Source organism: Megascapheus bottae, chromosome 7 (assembly GCF_031878675.1).
Source record: "Megascapheus bottae isolate mThoBot1 chromosome 7, mThoBot2.hap1, whole genome shotgun sequence".
Taxonomy (NCBI): Eukaryota; Metazoa; Chordata; class Mammalia; order Rodentia; family Geomyidae; genus Megascapheus; species Megascapheus bottae.
In genome coordinates this window covers 51,772,055-51,789,389 of record NC_143515.1, presented here as the reverse complement: position 1 = coordinate 51,789,389, position 17,335 = coordinate 51,772,055, and the positions used below count along the sequence as shown (strand labels likewise).

The 17,335-nt window shown below is 41.9% G+C and overlaps 2 protein-coding genes across 5 annotated transcripts in view; one reads left to right on the top strand and one right to left on the bottom strand.

Annotated features, from left to right (window-relative positions):
- The first annotated feature begins 213 nt into the window (after positions 1-213).
- On the top strand, positions 214-15,905 carry Msh6 (mutS homolog 6). Of its 2 annotated transcripts, XM_090336983.1 has the most exons (10): positions 214-518; positions 5,425-5,627; positions 6,983-7,152; positions 7,674-10,230; positions 12,495-12,760; positions 13,816-13,933; positions 14,060-14,149; positions 15,172-15,326; positions 15,423-15,622; positions 15,736-15,905. In XM_090336983.1, exons 1-10 carry the CDS (start codon positions 268-270, stop codon positions 15,815-15,817), a joined length of 4,092 nt encoding a protein of 1,363 aa, XP_090193109.1. In that variant the 5' UTR covers positions 214-267; the 3' UTR covers positions 15,818-15,905. The 2 variants fall into 2 exon arrangements, with proteins under 2 accessions (XP_090193109.1, XP_090193107.1); XM_090336981.1 differs by lacking the exons at positions 214-518; positions 15,423-15,622; positions 15,736-15,905 and adding an exon at positions 1,096-1,139 and having other exon boundaries at positions 15,172-15,413.
- The window catches only part of Fbxo11 (F-box protein 11), an 83,518-nt gene continuing 82,054 nt past the window's right edge, over positions 15,872-17,335 (bottom strand). For all 3 annotated transcript variants that reach the window (XM_090336985.1, XM_090336984.1, XM_090336986.1), the window contains exon 23: positions 15,872-17,276. In XM_090336985.1, the coding sequence (XP_090193111.1) occupies positions 17,147-17,276 (130 nt within the window). In that variant the 3' untranslated portion in view covers positions 15,872-17,146. The remainder of the gene's footprint in view (positions 17,277-17,335) is intronic.

The following is a 17,335-nucleotide window of genomic DNA, read 5'->3' as shown; positions in this document are numbered from 1 at the left end:
CCCACGCTCCGCCTTCGGATCAGCAGGTCGCCGCCCGCGGTGCAGACCCCTCCTTCCCCACGTCGCTGCGCGCCGGGGGCGGGGCCTAGCGCGCACGCCGCCCGCGCAGGCCGAAGCGCCCGCTGATTGGCTGCCGCGGCCCGCGTACCTCCGGCGAGTCGCACCTCCCCCTCCTCCTCCAGGTTTCCCGCCAGCTGGAGCCGCGCGGTGGGGAAGGCCCCTTTAGGTGCACGACCCGAGCGGACGGTTGGTTTTCCGACCGTCGCAATGTCGCGACAGAGCACGCTATATAGCTTCTTCCCCAAGTCTCCGGCGCTGAATAATGCCAAGAAGGCAGGGGCCTCTAGCGAAGGTCGCAGCTCCGCCGCCACTGGGGCCTCCCCTACCCTCGGCGGGGATGCGGCCGAGAGCGAGGCTGGGCCTGAGCCCGGGCCCCAGGCAGTCGAGTCGTCGCCGCCGGAAGCCAAGAGTCTCAATGGAAGGCTGCGGAGCTCGGCTCAGCCTGCGGCCCCGGCAAGGTAGCGGGGTGGTGGTGGGGAGTTTGCGGCCGGGAGCTGGGCTGGGGGGAGATGGGGCGGCACGGGTGGGTCGAGAGTGTTGAGCTCGGAGTTGTTAGCGTTGTTTGCAACCAGAGTAAACTGCAAGGGGAAAGGTTGGCGCGGGGCAGGCGCGCAGAGTTGGGGTTCTTCGGGGCGGAAGGGGAGAACACGGGGTCCCGGAGAGGGCCTGTTCAGGGGAGGGAGGGGGGAGGTGCTCGCAGCTCTTGGCAGGGGGGCGCAGGAAGTGAGAGCTGAGGGGGGGTAAGGCAGGAAAAGGGAGCCTGGCCCGCTTAGTGCGGGCGGGGGAGGGGAAAGATGGGGAAAGGAGGCCGGGCTCCCGTGTCTTGGACGCTAGGGTCCGGAAAGCAGTGTTTCTTTGTCCGACAGTGATTTGGGGTTCCAGAAGACGTTTGAGGCTCCATTCATAGGGAAGTGGAGCCCTGGGACAGGATGCTGGGCTCGGGGGTCGAATGTGGAGGTGCGCGTTGGGGGCGTGTCCTGCGCGGGCGAGGGGCCTGATTGGACGGCGAGGCTGCGGGGGCGGGGCCCTCCCCCAGGTAGAAAGCTGGTGCTGGGAGACCCACGAAATGGCAGGACTCGGTATGTTTTTTTTGCCCCATGTGGAAATTCCAGTAGTTGTTACCTTCAGAGGATGTGTTCATTCACGGCTTCAGGCGAAGGAATGGTGTCAACGTTTGTGGTTTTGGAGAGTTCGTTGGTGACTTTTGAAAGACCTTTAATCTGGACCCGGGCTACATACGGAGTGTGGACGCCGAGGGGGCAGCTGGCCTGCCGCAGCTTTCCAGGGTGGTTTGATGTGTCGGTTTGGCTGGCCATTTAGCCAGGCAGCGGGAGACATTTTGAAAAGCTTGCTTTTACTGCGTTAGCTGCAGAATGAAATGGTAGCTGTGTGAACTGACGGAGAAGCAGTGTCAGTGTGACGGGGGGGGGGGGGGGGGGGGGGAATCTCTGTCGAACCAAAACGTCTCTGTCTTATAACCAGTCACCATTCCGCACTGATATTTCTTAGCACTGATAGTTCCTGGACTGATTTGCTTCTTGACTTGAGCTGTAACTGTTTTCTGTGTTTGTAAGTAGCCATGTCTAGGATAGATGTCCTTATCAACAGTTAGAGAATAGACACCTCCCTCCCCCACTTGAATGGGAACTTTCCGTCGATTTTACCAGCCTCTTCCAACTGGAACCATCTGTCACCCAGTTCCCAGCCAGTGACAGATAGACCCCCTTTGAGTGGGAATTTTTTACTATGGTTGGAGTGCTTTCAACTTTTTGTATTACCTCCATCACCGTGGTAACCAATTGTAAATAGAATGGGATCCTAACTCTTTTGGCAAAGAGCGACAACTTGGATTGGTATAAAATCTGAGCGACCACCCCGCAGTGTGTGCCTGCCTACCTAGCTCCGGGCACAGAGGCATTGGCGCCCTTCTGAAGTAAATTGTGAAGAAATCTGCTATCCCGAGTCTCTTGTGTGTTCTCTGTGTCTGTTTTCTGACACAGAGGCCAAGGCCTAGGCTGGCTTCAAACTGCATCCTATTGTCTGTAGCATTGGAGTAGATGAGATTATGCCTGGCTTTCACTGTTTCTAGCCTTTTCTTTATGGCTGATCCTCCTGTTTTGAGAATCCAGAAGAGGACATTTTATGCTGTAGAAACATCACTCTGGCTGAAGTGTTTTTGTAGGGAGATCTCGTAAGACACTGATTTGGTATTAGGGAAAGGCATCTAGTGGCTGGAGATGGTTAGAGTTTAGAGTCCTAAGAGGTAAACGAGTGTTGGTGATTAGATTATGGAAGAGGAGAAGGAGGCAGGAGTTGGAGTGATGTTTATGAAATATAAGAAAAGTAGTTGGACCTTAAGTTCATTCAGAGTTGGAGTATTATTCTGTTAAACAGCTGTGAGTGAAGGCTATACTGTTTCTTACTGTTGAATAAGGTTGATGAGGACAGTAAAAATTTGAAGTATTTGTTTCATAGACAAGAAAAAGTATGTCAGATCTTCTGTTAAGTTGTGGGTTCTTTTCTTGAGATTTCTCCTGAACATTTGTGCTAATATTTTCCAAGTAATGTCAATTATTACAAGTTATTGTAAAAAGAAAGGCCACATTTTTGTTGGCAGTATCTTTGTAGAATCTTACACTGATACAACTTTTTTAAAATTGATTTAATTAATACCAACACTTACAGTACTTATGGTAGAAAACTAAATATTTGATTGTATTGAGATATGTTCCTTTTACTGTAGCATTCTTGAATTCTTGGAAAATGCACAGTTAATAGAAATGAAAATTTAAAGTTACCTGTAAGGAGTTAAGTTTATATACACAAAAATGAGTGAATTGGGCCCGGAGTTTGGCCTAGTGGTTAAAGTGCTTGCCTAGCATGCATGAAGACCCGGGTTCGATTCCTCGGTACCACATACATAGAAAAAAGCCGGAAGTGGTGCTGAGGCTCAAGTGGTAGAGCTCTAGCCTTGAGAAAATCCAAGGACATTGCTCAGGCCCTGAGCTCAAGCCCAGGACTGGCCAAAAAAAAAAAAAAAAAAAATGAGTGAATTGAGTGAAGGGTGTTTCTCAGTGGTAGAGCACTTGTGTGAGGTCCAGGGTACTGTCTCCCACAGTGCACGTGCACACAAACACAGACATACATACAAGCACCTGTAGATTTAAATTCGTTTTGTTGGCATTGACATTTTAATTAGGAAATGCTTCAAAAGTTTTATTGCAATACTTGCATAGTTCTCTTTGGCTTGGAAACAACTGTTCCTGGGGTCAAGATTTTAAAAGTGCATCACTTTTTCTTAAAGCTTTAGGACTGGAGCCCCCAACCTTGGGAGTAATTGAGACTGGATACATTACCATGCTTAACTTTCGTTACTAGATTTTTGTAGTCTTAACATTTTTATGATATATATACATATCATACACACACACATACACACACACATACACACTTTGGTGCAGGGGACATGGGGCTTGAACTCGGCCTAGGCACTGTCCCTTGAACTCTTCAGCTCAAGGCTACCTACCACTCTACCCTTGAGGCAAGCCCTACTTCCTGTTTTCTGGAGGTAAATTGGAGAAGTCTTTTTGTGCCCTTAGGAGTGTGAGCTCACATTTTGTTTTTCCCCTATTGAGGGTGCATATTTGTATTTCAAGTAATGATGACCTTTAAAAAAGACATTTTATATTCAATTTTTATAAAGTTGGGTACTTTGGAAAGGAGACATCATTCTTGACGCAGAGACTTAAAACATTCACAGTAAGATTATACTACATTTGCACAATTGACAGTTCTCAGGTAAACAGCTCTTATGAGACTTAAAGGATAAAATTAGAATGAGTAACTTATTCCTGTATAAGATAGTGCTATTTTTTCATATTTTATAGATATGAAAAAATGCAAATGAGGACTTCCACATGCCTGAAAGGTTTCTGTGAGGAACTTGAGTTATTGTGGTCCCTCCTCCACTTCTCGGAGGAGTTTGCAATGAGGACCTGATGGACCTCTCAACTCAATCTTAAGCCCTTGGAGTTCACTTCCCTCCTACTTTCCTTGAATTTGGGGCTTTTTTTTTTTTTTTTTTTTTTGTGGGTCATGGGGCTTGAACTTGGTCAGGGTGTTGTCCCTGAGCTCTTGGGCTCAAGGTTACTGCCCTACCCTTGAGCCAAGACCATTGTCTAGAGGTTAATTGGAGATGAGTCTCAGGTCCTTTAGTGCCCGGGCTGGCTTTGAACCTTGATCCTCAGATCTTAGCCTCCAGAGTAGCTATTTTGCCAGTACTGGGGCTTGACTCAGGGCCCAGGCACTGTCCCGGGACACTTTTTGCACAAGGCTAGTGCTCTGCCACTTCCCTCTTTTTCTTGCTGTATTGTGCTTATTTTAAGATTGTAGTTAGTGAAGACTGACTTAATACACTTGCTTAGGAATCAACAGCTGCTGACCAACTCTTCTGTAAAGTCCTCTAGCTACAGTCTTCCCTCTTCCCCTTCCTCTCCTTAAAAAAATTAAGCACTTGTTTGTTGAGAAATATTTTTTTCTGTAAAGATAGTTTGGGAGGTAGAGGGTCATAGTACTACATAATTTTTGGAGTATTTGAAATACACAGGAACTGGAAAATTTTAAACAAAGTTTAATGAGTCAGACGATATATTTAGCATAGTTATAATCAGTATGTCTTCCTGATTACTGTGATTAGGTCTTCTTTGATAGATATTAGAGGGTAGGTTCTGACTCAATATGACTTTTTCCTTCATTTCCAGAGATTGAACTCAGAGCCTTGCAAATGTTCTTCCTACTACATGAGTCACACAGGCAAACACTTGTTTTTCAGTCTGTCAGTCTATCTTCTTTCTGCCTCCATGGAATCAGAATTCTGTCATGGATTTTTAAACTTGAAATCATTCTGAGTAGTTTCTTAAGTACTAGAGTTACAAAAACAATGAAGATTGCTTGTGTTTTAAAATCCATTGGAAATTTGGTCTTTTTCTTTCTTTTTTTTTCTTTTTGTCCTGGGGCTTGAATTTGGCTCTTGTACTCTTGTTTACCCCCCCCCCCCCTTTTTTTTTTTTTTTGCCTAGGCCGGTGCGGTACCACTTAGCTACACAACTGGTTAACTGGAGATAAAAGAGTTTCTCAATTTGTGTTGCCCCAGCTGGCTTGGAACCATAACCTTCAGATCTCGGCCTCTTTAGCAGCTAGGATTTTAAGTGTGAGCATCTGGCTGATTTTGGGACTTCTATGTTTGAATATTAAGACCAGAAGTCTTCATGAGTTTTACAGCTTGTTTGGAATCATCTGTATAGATAATTGTGTTTGAAGTAACTTAACCGAATATTAACCAAGTAACGTATTGTTTTTTGGCAGCAGTTCCTGCGACTTCTCACCAGGTGATTTAGTTTGGGCCAAGATGGAGGGTTACCCCTGGTGGCCTTGCATGGTTTACAACCATCCCTTTGATGGCACATTCATCCGGGAGAAAGGGAAATCAACCCGTGTTCATGTGCAGTTTTTTGATGACAACCCAGCAAGGGGTTGGGTCAGCAAAAGGCTATTAAAGCCATATACAGGTAAGAGCTAAGATTCACCTCTGTGTGAGAATGAGAAAGAACTTGTATATAGTGAAATTACATGTTATTTCCTTGTAGACTGTAAGACTGGCAGTTGTGAGAGTTCTGTCATGGTGAAAGTATGAGATGAGATGCAGCTGGTCTTCAGTTATGTGATTTGGAACTTTTATTTCTGTGTCTTTGAATAGCTTACAACTATTTTTAGCAGTTAAAGCCCTTAAAGGAAAATTTATTTCATGATTGGGGTTAAAACTATGAAACTCAAGTATGAGAAGGGTAAGCTGTTTTCATCTTGAAAGAAGCAAAAATAGGATGCAACATGGATCTGTGATGCTGTGACAAAGATACATACTATATTAGGCCCAAGATTGTCTACCGTTAGTCTGTTTGGGCTCTATTTCTAATTGGAAGTACAGATTTCTTAGGCCTACTCTTACTACAGACATTAGCAGTTCTGCATGTTTAGCCTCACTTCGGCTGGTGCATGCCTACTCTTTCAGTTCAAACCCAGGGTCTCACAAACTAGGCAAATATTCTGCCATTTAACTTTTTTTTTGAGGAGCCAGTCCTGGAGCTTGACTTCTAGGCCTGAGCACTGTCCTTGGCTTTCTTAAGGCTAGAGCTCTGCCACTTGAGCCACAGCACCACTTCTGGCTTTTTCTATGTATGTGGTAGTGAGGAATCAAACCTGGGTCTTCGTGCATGCTAGGCAAGCACTCTACCACTAGGCCAAACTCCCGGCCTTGCCATTTAACTTTATTCATTCTCAGCCCTGTGAAATCCAATTTTAAATATAATAGAGGAAAGTTTTAAAGCAGGGAATGTTAAAGTTCATTTTGAATTTTTTTCTTCTAATTCTTCTTTGGGGCCAGGATTTTGGCCTGGTGGTAGGGTGCTTGCCTAGCATGCATGAAGACCTGGGTTCAGTTCCTTGGTACCACATACCCCAGGACTGGGAAAAAAAATTCTCCTTTGGAGTCCTCTAAGTGATAGATCCTAGGGTTATTCATTTATTTAGGTCTATCTGCTCTAACTGCTTTTTGGACCTCACTTTAGAAAGTGTTTCAAAACCAAATTTATATTTGCTTTACTTGAAGAAGTATGCCATTCTTGTATAGGGTCATGGCCCCAAATCATTACAAGAAATTGTGATCTTGGTGAGTCAGCAGTTAGGGCAATTTCAAGAAGTAAAAATGGCAATTCCAATTTCAATGATAGCTTTTTCCTGAAAAATTCCTTTTAGGTTTTATTGATTTATCTATATGGGTTAACAAAATAACAGTGCATTAGAAATTCAGTTGTAGATTGAGCCAACTATTCATCCAACAAGTTCTTATTTGTAAATATGTTTCTAGGTTCAAAATCACAGGAAGCCCAAAAGGGCGGTCATTTTTATAGTTCAAAGTCTGAAATACTCAGAGCAATGCAACGTGCAGATGAAGCCTTAAAGAAAGACAAGATTAAGAGGCTTGAAATGGCAGTGTGTGATGAGCCCTCAGAGACAGAAGATGAGGAAGAGACAGAGGTGGGATATCCATTCAAATAGTGGTGGAGGGTGGTAGGGGGTGGGTAGCTGAGAAAAACAATGGTAATGGGGAGTAGTAATGTGACTTAATTTTGATGCATACATGTCTTTCATTGTGAAACCATGTATATATGTGCACATCTCTTACCTTGAAACATGGGTTAGATATAGAATCTCAACAGTTGGTCGTCATCAAACAACCCCACTACAGTGCTTCCAGTAGTTTCTTGCTCAGATTGTCTTCAGACTCATGATCCTCTTACCTTAGCCTTTCAAGTGCTGGGATTGATTACAGGCCATCATCAGGCCTAGCCAGGACACTTATGTTTTTCATTAACTTCACGAATGATACTAAGAAGGAAAAGTTGATAATTTCTGGAGGTGCATACCGAGAGACTCCACAGCATTACTGTAGTTTTTCAAATCTTGCTTTTATTATTTGTGGTGCTAGAGATTTGACCTAGGACCTTTTACATGGGTCCCAGCCCTTTATTTTTAAATATTGTGTCCTTGTCTGTCAGGTACGTGCAACTTATTCATCAGAAAAGGAGAGTGAAGATGAAATGCAGCCTCAGAAGCAAGGACCTAGGAGAAGCAGCCGGCAAGCAAAAAAACGAAGGGTCCTGTCAGACTCGGAGAGTGCTGGAGACTCTGACGTGGAATTCAAGCCCGATGCTAAGGATGGTAGCAGTGATGAAGTGAGTAGTGGAATGGGAGACAGTGAGAGTGATGGTCTGAACAGCCCTGTCAAAGCTGCTCCAAAGCGGAAGAGAATGATGACTGGAGGCAGCACATTTAAAAGGAAAAGTTCAAAAGAAACACCTGCCAAAGTTTCAAAGGAAACACCCGCCAAAGTTTCGAAGGAAACACCTGCAAACACCAAATGCATAACTGGACTTTTGGGAAATAAGACCACGTTGAGTGGTTTTTCTACCCCTCAAAATTCTGAATCACAAGTCCATGTGAGTGGAGGTGATGACAACAGCTCCCCTACTGTCTGGTATCATGAAACTTTAGAATGGCTTAAGAAGGAAAAGAGAAGAGATGAACGCAAGAGGTGGCCTGATCACCCAGATTTTGATCCATCTACTCTCTATGTGCCTGAAGATTTCCTTAATTCCTGTACTCCTGGGATGAGAAAGTGGTGGCAAATTAAGTCTCAAAATTTTGATCTTGTCATCTTTTATAAGGTGGGGAAGTTCTATGAACTCTATCATATGGATGCTGTTATTGGAGTCAATGAACTGGGGCTGGTGTTCATGAAAGGCAGTTGGGCTCATTCTGGTTTTCCTGAAATAGCATTTGGAAGATACTCAGATTCCTTGGTACAAAAGGGCTATAAAGTAGCACGAGTGGAACAGACTGAAACTCCAGAAATGATGGAAGCAAGATGCCGGAAGATGGCACATATATCTAAGTTTGATAGGGTGGTAAGGAGGGAAATTTGTAGGATCATTACCAAGGGTACACAGACTTACAGTGTGCTGGAAGGTGAGCCCTCTGAGAACTACAGTAAGTATCTTCTTAGCCTCAAAGAGAAAGAGGAAGAATTTGCTGGCCACAGTCGTGTATATGGTGTATGCTTTGTTGATACTTCACTGGGAAAGTTTTTCATAGGTCAGTTTTCAGATGATCGCCATTGTTCCAGGTTGAGGACTCTAGTAGCACATTATCCTCCAGTACAAGTCTTATTTGAAAAAGGAAATCTTTCAGCAGAAACTAAGATACTTCTGAAGGGTTCATTATCATCTTCCCTTCAGGAAGGTCTGGTACCTGGCTCCCAATTTTGGGATGCAACTAAAACTTTAAGAACACTCCTTGAAGAAGGATATTTTACTGAAAAGATAAGTGAGGGCAGTGGAGTTGCATTGCCCCAGGTGCTTAAAGGTATGACTTCAGATTCAGATTCCATTGGATTGACACCAGGAGAGAAAAGTGAGTTGGCCCTTTCTGCTCTCGGTGGTTGTGTCTTTTACCTCAAAAAATGCTGTATTGATCAGGAACTTTTATCTATGGCAAATTTTGAGGAATATATTCCTTTGGATTTTGATATGGCCGGTACTACAAAACCTGGTGCTATCTTTACTAAAGCCAGTCAGCGTATGGTGCTAGATGCAGTGACATTAAGCAACTTGGAGATTTTTCTGAATGGGACAAATAGTTCTACTGAAGGGACCTTGATAGAGAGGATTGATACCTGCCATACTCCCTTTGGAAAGCGGCTTCTGAAACAATGGCTTTGTGCCCCACTCTGTAGCCCTTCTGCCATCAATGATCGCCTAGATGCCATAGAAGACCTCATGGTACTACCTGACAAAATCTCTGAAGTTGCAGACCTTCTAAAAAAGCTTCCAGATCTTGAGAGACTCCTGAGTAAAATTCATCATGTTGGATTTCCCTTAAAGAACCACGACCACCCAGACAGCAGGGCTATAATGTATGAAGAAACCACATACAGTAAAAAAAAGATAATTGATTTTCTTTCTGCTCTGGAAGGATTCAAAGTAATATGTAAAATTATAGAGATTATGGGAGAAGTCACTGAAGGTTTTAAGTCCAAAACTCTTAGGCAGATTGTGACTCCACAGGCAAAAAATCCTGAAGGTCGCTTTCCTGACTTAACTGCAGAACTGAACCGATGGGATACAGCCTTTGACCACGAAAAGGCTCGAAAGACTGGATTGATCATTCCCAAAGCAGGATTTGATGCTGATTATGACCAAGCACTTGCTGACATAAGAGAAAATGAACAGAGCCTCCTGGAGTACTTAGAGAAACAGCGTAATCGAATTGGCTGTAGGAGCATTGTCTACTGGGGGATTGGTAGGAACCGTTACCAGTTGGAAATTCCAGAGAATTTTACCACCAGGAATCTGCCAGAAGAATATGAATTGAAATCTACCAGGAAAGGTTGTAAACGATACTGGACCAAAACTATTGAGAAAAAGTTGGCTAATCTGATAAATGCTGAAGAACGTAGAGATGTATCGCTAAAGGACTGTATGCGGCGACTGTTCTATAACTTTGATAAAAATTACAAGGACTGGCAGTCTGCTGTAGGATGCATTGCAGTGTTGGGTAAGAGTTTCAATGATTTTATTTCTCAGGCTTTTGTTAGTAATGCTATGTCCTAGTAGAATAACCCAAGATATTGACACATGCATATATACTTGTTGCTAACAGTAACAAGTGTTGAACAAGATTAATAAAAATTACCATGTGGCCAGGAGTTGGTAGCTCATGTCTGTAATCCTACTCAGGAGGTTGAGATCTGAGGATTGCAGTTTAAAACCAGCCCAGGAAGAAAAATCCCACCAGAAAAGTGGAAGTGGTGCTCTGGCTCAGAATGGTAGAGCGATAGCCTTGAACAAGAGAGCTCATCGACAGCACCTAGCCTCACAGCTGACAAAAAAATTACCAGGTGGAGAGCACAGCTCACGTGCTAGAGTGCCCACCCGATATGTGTGAAGTCCTGAGTTCAACTCCTAGTACCACAAAAGAAGAAAGTCGTAATATTGGGATAATCTTTTTTTTTTTTTTTTGCCAGTCCTGGGCTTGAGCTCAGGGCCTGAGCACTGTCCTTGGACTTTCTCAAGGCTAGAGCTCTACCACTTGAGCCTCAGCACCACTTCTGGCTTTTTTCTATGTATGTGGTACCGAGGAATCGAGCCCGGGTCTTCATGCATGCTAGGCAAGCACTTTAACCACTAGGCCAAACTCCCGGCCCCTGGGATAATCTTTTATTTCAATAAATTTCAAGGTTTTCAGCAGTATTATGTCAAATTTCACTTGGGCTAGGAGTAGTGGGGAGCAGCAGAGGATTTGAACCCTGCATGTCATTTTGATGAAGCTAATTTTCAGATAGGATCTCCCCACTTCTGCCTGGGCTGACCTTGGACCTCAGTCCCTACTTCATAGCATAGGATTAGATGACACACTATGTCAGTAGCTTTTTAGGCTGGACTGGCCTTGAACTGCAGTCCTATCTGCCTCCCAGGTAGCTGGCATTATAGGTATGCCCCTGCACCTAATCACAGTTTTCAGGGTTTGGGCAGTATTGAGATTTAAATTTGAATTCTGTACTTGTTAGTCAAGTTCTGTACTTGTTAGTCAAGTGCTGTCTATCACTTGAGCCGCTCAGCCCCCTTTGCTTTGTTTTTTTTGAAGAGAATCTTGTATTTATGCCTGGGCTGCCAGGATCAGAATTCCATTTATGCTTTCAGCTAGCTGGGAAGAGTTGTAAGCCCTTATACCCAACTTTTTTTTTTTTTTTGCCTGTCCTGGGGCTTGAACTTGGGGCCTGGGCATTGTCCTTGAACTTCTTTTGCCCAAGGCTAGTAGAATTCTTACCACTTGAGCCACAGCACCACTTCCAGCCTTTTCTGTTTTTGTGGTACTGTGGAATCAAACGCAGGGCTTCATGAATGTTAGGCAAGCACTCTACCACTAAGCTACATTCCCAGTTCCATACCCAACTTCTGTAAATTGAGATTATGGTGTTAAAAAAATTTTTTTTGCCTGTGTTGGCAATCCTTCTATATTGCCTCCTTAAGTAAAATAGGATTTCAGGTTGAGCTATCTTGCATGTCTAATTTTCACTTTCTAAATTTTAAAAATTCACTTGCTGTGCTTGGGATTGAACTGAGGATTTCATGTTCATAAAGTATTCCCCCCCAGGTGTTTTTTAAATCTCAGAAGTCTTTAAATGTTATGATTTAGATGTAGATTTTAGATTAGACTTGCACTTAAGTGCAAGTATAATAATTTGCTGAGATTAAAAAAATGGTTTTGTTGGTGCTAGGTATTGAACCTTGGATGTCAAGCATGCACTGTACAACTGAGTTATACTCCATATGTAACACAAAATTGGTTTGATCTGAACTTACTGTCCAATACGTAGTATTTCTGTTTTTAGGGTATGCTAAGAAACTTAGCTTGGATATTTGAAGTTGGTTAAATTATCTGGTTCCTAAGATTTTAATATTATATAACAACTCCTAGACCATTCTGCTTCAACTATTATGCTCTAGAATTCTGTCAAATAGGCAACATAGTGTGTGTGTGTGTGTGTGTGTGTGTGTGTGTGTATATATATATATATATATATATATATATATATATATATATATATAAAATGAAGATATAAAACACTTAGGCCGCTAAGTTATTTTCAGTAGCCAGATTACATAGTAGTAAGGTACCATTGACTAGTTGCTAGAAAAAGCATGTGTCTTTCAGAAAGCAAAATGCATCTGAGTAGATTTTATAGAACTTTGTAGGGTATGTGAGTTTACTCAAGAAACTCCCCAATGATGAATTCTTACTTTTATTCTTTTTAACAGATGTTTTACTGTGCCTAGCTAACTATAGTCAAGGAGGTGATGGTCCTATGTGTCGCCCGGTAATTTTGTTACCAGAAGAAAACACTCTCCCGTTCTTAGAGCTTAAAGGATCACGACATCCCTGCATTACAAAGACATATTTTGGAGATGATTTTATTCCTAATGACATTCTAATAGGCTGCAAGGGAGAGGAGGAAAGTAGCAAAGCTTTTTGTGTGCTTGTTACTGGGCCGAATATGGGAGGCAAATCCACACTTATAAGACAGGTGATTTCTTCATGTTCTATTAATGGAAATGTAATTTACATAGCTCAGTGGTGGTGTGCTTAGCATGCATGAGGTTCTGGGTTAAATACTCAGCAACCCTGTTGCAAAAGAAACTTGTTATACTAAGAATGAATCATTTTTCATATAGCAGAATTTTAGAATGCAAAGGGAAAACCTTGTGCTAGGGATGGCGGGAGGTTTCATGATAGGCATATTCATAAAATGTTACTTTGTTCATTTTTGTGCTGGTGATGGCACCAGGGGTTTTGCATGTGCTTCTAGAAGTTTTTGAGTTACATACTTTTACCCTCTTGTCCCTTGGTCCTTTTAAAATTACTCACTGGCAAGAATCCTTGTAAAAGACTAGTAAACTTACTCTGACAAGGAAGTACATAAAATAGCCTTGTTGACTACTGGTGAACTGCTTTTAGGGAAGACATGATAGCCTACTTTCTCTTTACACACCAGGGATTAAAAATAAAATGGTACAGAATTGGATTCCCTGAAGTAGATTCACTTGATCTGTGTGTAAGCAGTTCCCATTTTGTTCTGTTCTCACAGGGTTGGGTTCACTGGTGTAGTATGTTATAGATGCCAGGCTCAGAAAAAGAGGTCCTAAAAGCATTTTGATTGGGCTTAGCACATGTGGGTTTAATAGAACCAGTCTTTTTTTTGGGGGGGGGGGTCAGTCATTAAGACTTGAACTCTGGGCCTGGGCACTGCTGTCCTGAGCTCTTTAGCTCAAGGCTACCACCACCCTACCCCTTGAGCCACAGAGCCACTTCCCATTTTCTAGTGGTTAATTGGAGATGAGTCTCACTAACTTTAGTGCCCTGGGCTGGCTTTGAATCATGATCCTCAGATCTCAGCCTCCTGTGTAGCTAGAATTACAGGCGTGAGCCACTGCGAGCAGCTTTAGAGCGAGTGTTTCAAGAGTGAATCTCAAGTGCCTTATTCCTTAAGAAGTCTTAGGACAAATGTTACCTAGGGTTTTGGGTTTTTTTGTTTTTTTTTTTTTTAATACCAATCATAAAATACCTTTCCTACCTTCACAGGCTGGTCTATTAGCTGTACTGGCCCAGTTGGGTTGTTATGTACCTGCTGAAGTATGTAGGCTCACACCAGTTGATCGAGTGTTTACTAGACTTGGTGCCTCAGATAGGATAATGTCAGGTGAGTACTTCTTTTCCTTCACACCTAAATCAAATAAATTGCCTCTTGTGTATGAGTCATTTAAACCTGATGTATGGTGTTTTATGAAATACTTCAGATATTATACAATGACCTTTTCTTTTATAGGTGAAAGCACATTTTTTGTTGAATTGAGTGAAACTGCCAGCATTCTTATGCATGCAACAGCACATTCCCTAGTGCTTATGGATGAATTAGGTAAGACAAAATTTTCATTGAAGTACAAAGAATTTTTCTAAAAAATTATCTGGGGAGCTGGGCATGGTTGGCTCACACCTATAATCCTAGCTACTCAGGAGGCTCAGATCTGATGACCACGGTTCATGTTCAAAACCAGTCAGACACTAAAGACCAAGAGACTCAACTCCAATTAACCACTAGAAAATGGGAAGTGTGGCTCTGTGGCTTCAGGGGTAGGGCAATAGCCTTGGGCTGAAGAGTTCAGGGACATCGCCCAGCCTTAGAGTTCAAGACCCACGGCTGACACCCCTCCCCCCAATTATCTGGGGAACATGTAAGTAGCTTACAATAGCTATTCGCCACTTGCCAAACTGATAGTTATAAAAGATGAATGTTTTTGATTGTTCCAGAATTAACAGATTTTAATAATTAAGTAAGTTTCTAGACTTGAGCAATACTCAAAAGCTCCATGCCACAGGGAATTGCTAAGACTTGTACAAAGAAGAGTACAAGGCTTCTCCTGCCCCCTTCTCCTTTTACACTTAGGGGGCTTCACTTGCTAGACAAGTGGCTGTAGCCCAGGCTAAATCTCTTAAAATTTGGGCATATAAGGGCTGGGAGTTTGGCCTAATGGTAGAGTGCTTACCTAGCATGCATGCAGACCTTGGTTTGATTCCTTGGTACCACATATATAGAAAAAGTCAGAAGTGGTGCTGTGGCTCAAGTGGTAGCATGCTAACCTTGAGGAAAGCCCAAGGACAGTGTTTAGGCCCTGAGTTCAAGCCCCAGGACTGACCCCCCCCCCAAAAAAATTGGGGAACTGGTATTTTTAGGTAATTTGTATTTTACTTGTATTTCCTTTTTTCTTGACACAGATATGACTATTTTGCCTAGGTTGTTCTGCCTCACCCCAAGTGGCTAGTTATATTACAGACAGACAACACTGCTCTGGCATACTTTTTTGCATTCACTTGTGAGATGCACATCCATTTTGTTACAATAAGCCAGTTGTGTAACATACATGTATTTCATTTCCACAGGAAGAGGTACTGCAACATTTGATGGGACAGCAATAGCAAATGCTGTTGTTAAAGAACTTGCTGAGACCATAAAGTGTCGTACATTGTTTTCTACCCATTACCATTCATTAGTAGAAGATTATTCTAAAAATGCTTCTGTGCGCTTAGGACATATGGTATGTGCAAAATGTTTATTCAAACATTGCTTACTTTGGAGGGGACCAATTGGGCATTTCAACTGCTAGCAATTTTTTTTTTTTCTTTTTTTTAAGGCATGCATGGTAGAAAATGAATGTGAAGATCCCAGCCAGGAGACAATTACTTTCCTGTATAAGTTCATTAAGGGAGCTTGTCCTAAGAGCTATGGCTTTAATGCAGCAAGGCTTGCAAATCTTCCAGAGGAAGTTATTCAGAAGGGACATAGAAAAGCAAGAGAATTTGAGAAGATGAATCAGTCACTACAGTTATTTCGGTAATTATATCATATTACTAAATGATTGCTCTTAATACATTTTTAATAGGAAAGGGGGAGGGATGATACACCATGACAAAGTTTAAATGACAACTTTTTATTTTTATTTTAAGGGAAGTTTGCCTGGTTAGTGAAAGGTCAACTATTGATTCGGAAGCTATCCATAAGTTGCTGACTTTGATAAAGGAATTATAGACTATGTTGGAAGCTTGGAATTGACTTTGACGAAGGTGGTAAATTCAGACAACGTTATGATCTAATAAACTTTATTTTTTAAAAATGACCATTTTTCCATTTCTTTCTAGGAAATTAAACCCTTTTAATTCTTACCTACCTTCTACATAATGGTTATTGAATACTCCACAATATATTAAGTCTAGATGTTATGGTACATGCATACACTTTCAGGCTGTTTATACCCACTGTCACCAATACACATAAATGGGGGAGAAGGGGGAGCTATGAAACGGTCAAGGACTGCATGTATGTATGTGTGTGTGTATACATATGTGTGTATATATATATATATATATATATATATACATACATACACACACACACACACACACACATTAGTCTCAGCTTGTAGGACATTGTTTAGATTTCCAGCAGTTTTGTCTAAACTGTTCAAAAAAAAACTATGAACAGAGTTCAAATACAGGACTGTTTTGAAGAGACTTTCTGAAGTGTACTTTAAAACATAGTAGTTTTTCCTTTCACAAAACTGAGTTACAAGAATACTTTTGTTTTACAGTGCATCCCTTCCTAGGAAGTCTCATTAAAACACTCACTTTTTCTAGGGGTGATTTTTTTGAATGCTGCACGGACAAGGGAAGGAAATAATAGTCTTAACTTTTCTTAAAGGATACCAGAAACATTGCTGGATATAATTTAAGATTAGTGTTTTCTCTTTCATAGAAAGAACGTACATACTGGGACATGAGTACAGTTACAGCAAGTCTAGGTGTGCTAACAAAACAGGGCACATTCAAGTACAATAAGATTTTGCTTGAAATTAAAAACAAACTACATGAGATTAAAGCATTAAAATCATACTTCTCAATCTGAATACATGTTAAAAAAAATCAAAAGAAACGCAGAAGTGCTAGCTCACATTTTTACCGTATTACAAAAGCAATTGGTACCCATGTCCATAAAGGCAGCAACAAAGCTGCTTGTCTATTGAAGATTCTACTGCAAATTAGACTGCATTCAATGCTAGCTGTAAAAACACCAGCTTTTCAGAAAGTTGGTATCTGTACAAAATTGCAGCTTATTTTCTTCACTTCTGTCCCTTCAAAAGTTTTTACACAGTAATGCTAAAACACCCAGCTTTGAGATCCTGAGTCAATATATTGCCACTTTCTTTTTGGTAGCTTGAGCTTCATAGTGTCAACTGACCTTTTGTATCCATTTTTTTTTTTTAATACAGTCTCTTCCTGTAGCATGGGCAAATATTTTCTTCCAAAAAATGTTTTAAGTTATGATGTTAGAATGGCAGGACTTTTTCTTTAGGGAAGGAATTCAGTTGTGCTGCAATGTATTAGATTCTATAGGTGGAGCAGAGTCATATAGTGTGTCTGTATCATGTGTAGGCTCACCAGCTAATGTACAAGGATTAGACAGTGTTCCAGCACCACAGTCACAGAAAAACCTAAAGCAAAACGAAAACCCAAAAATTAGGAAAATGAGGGGAAAAAGAATTGGGAAATA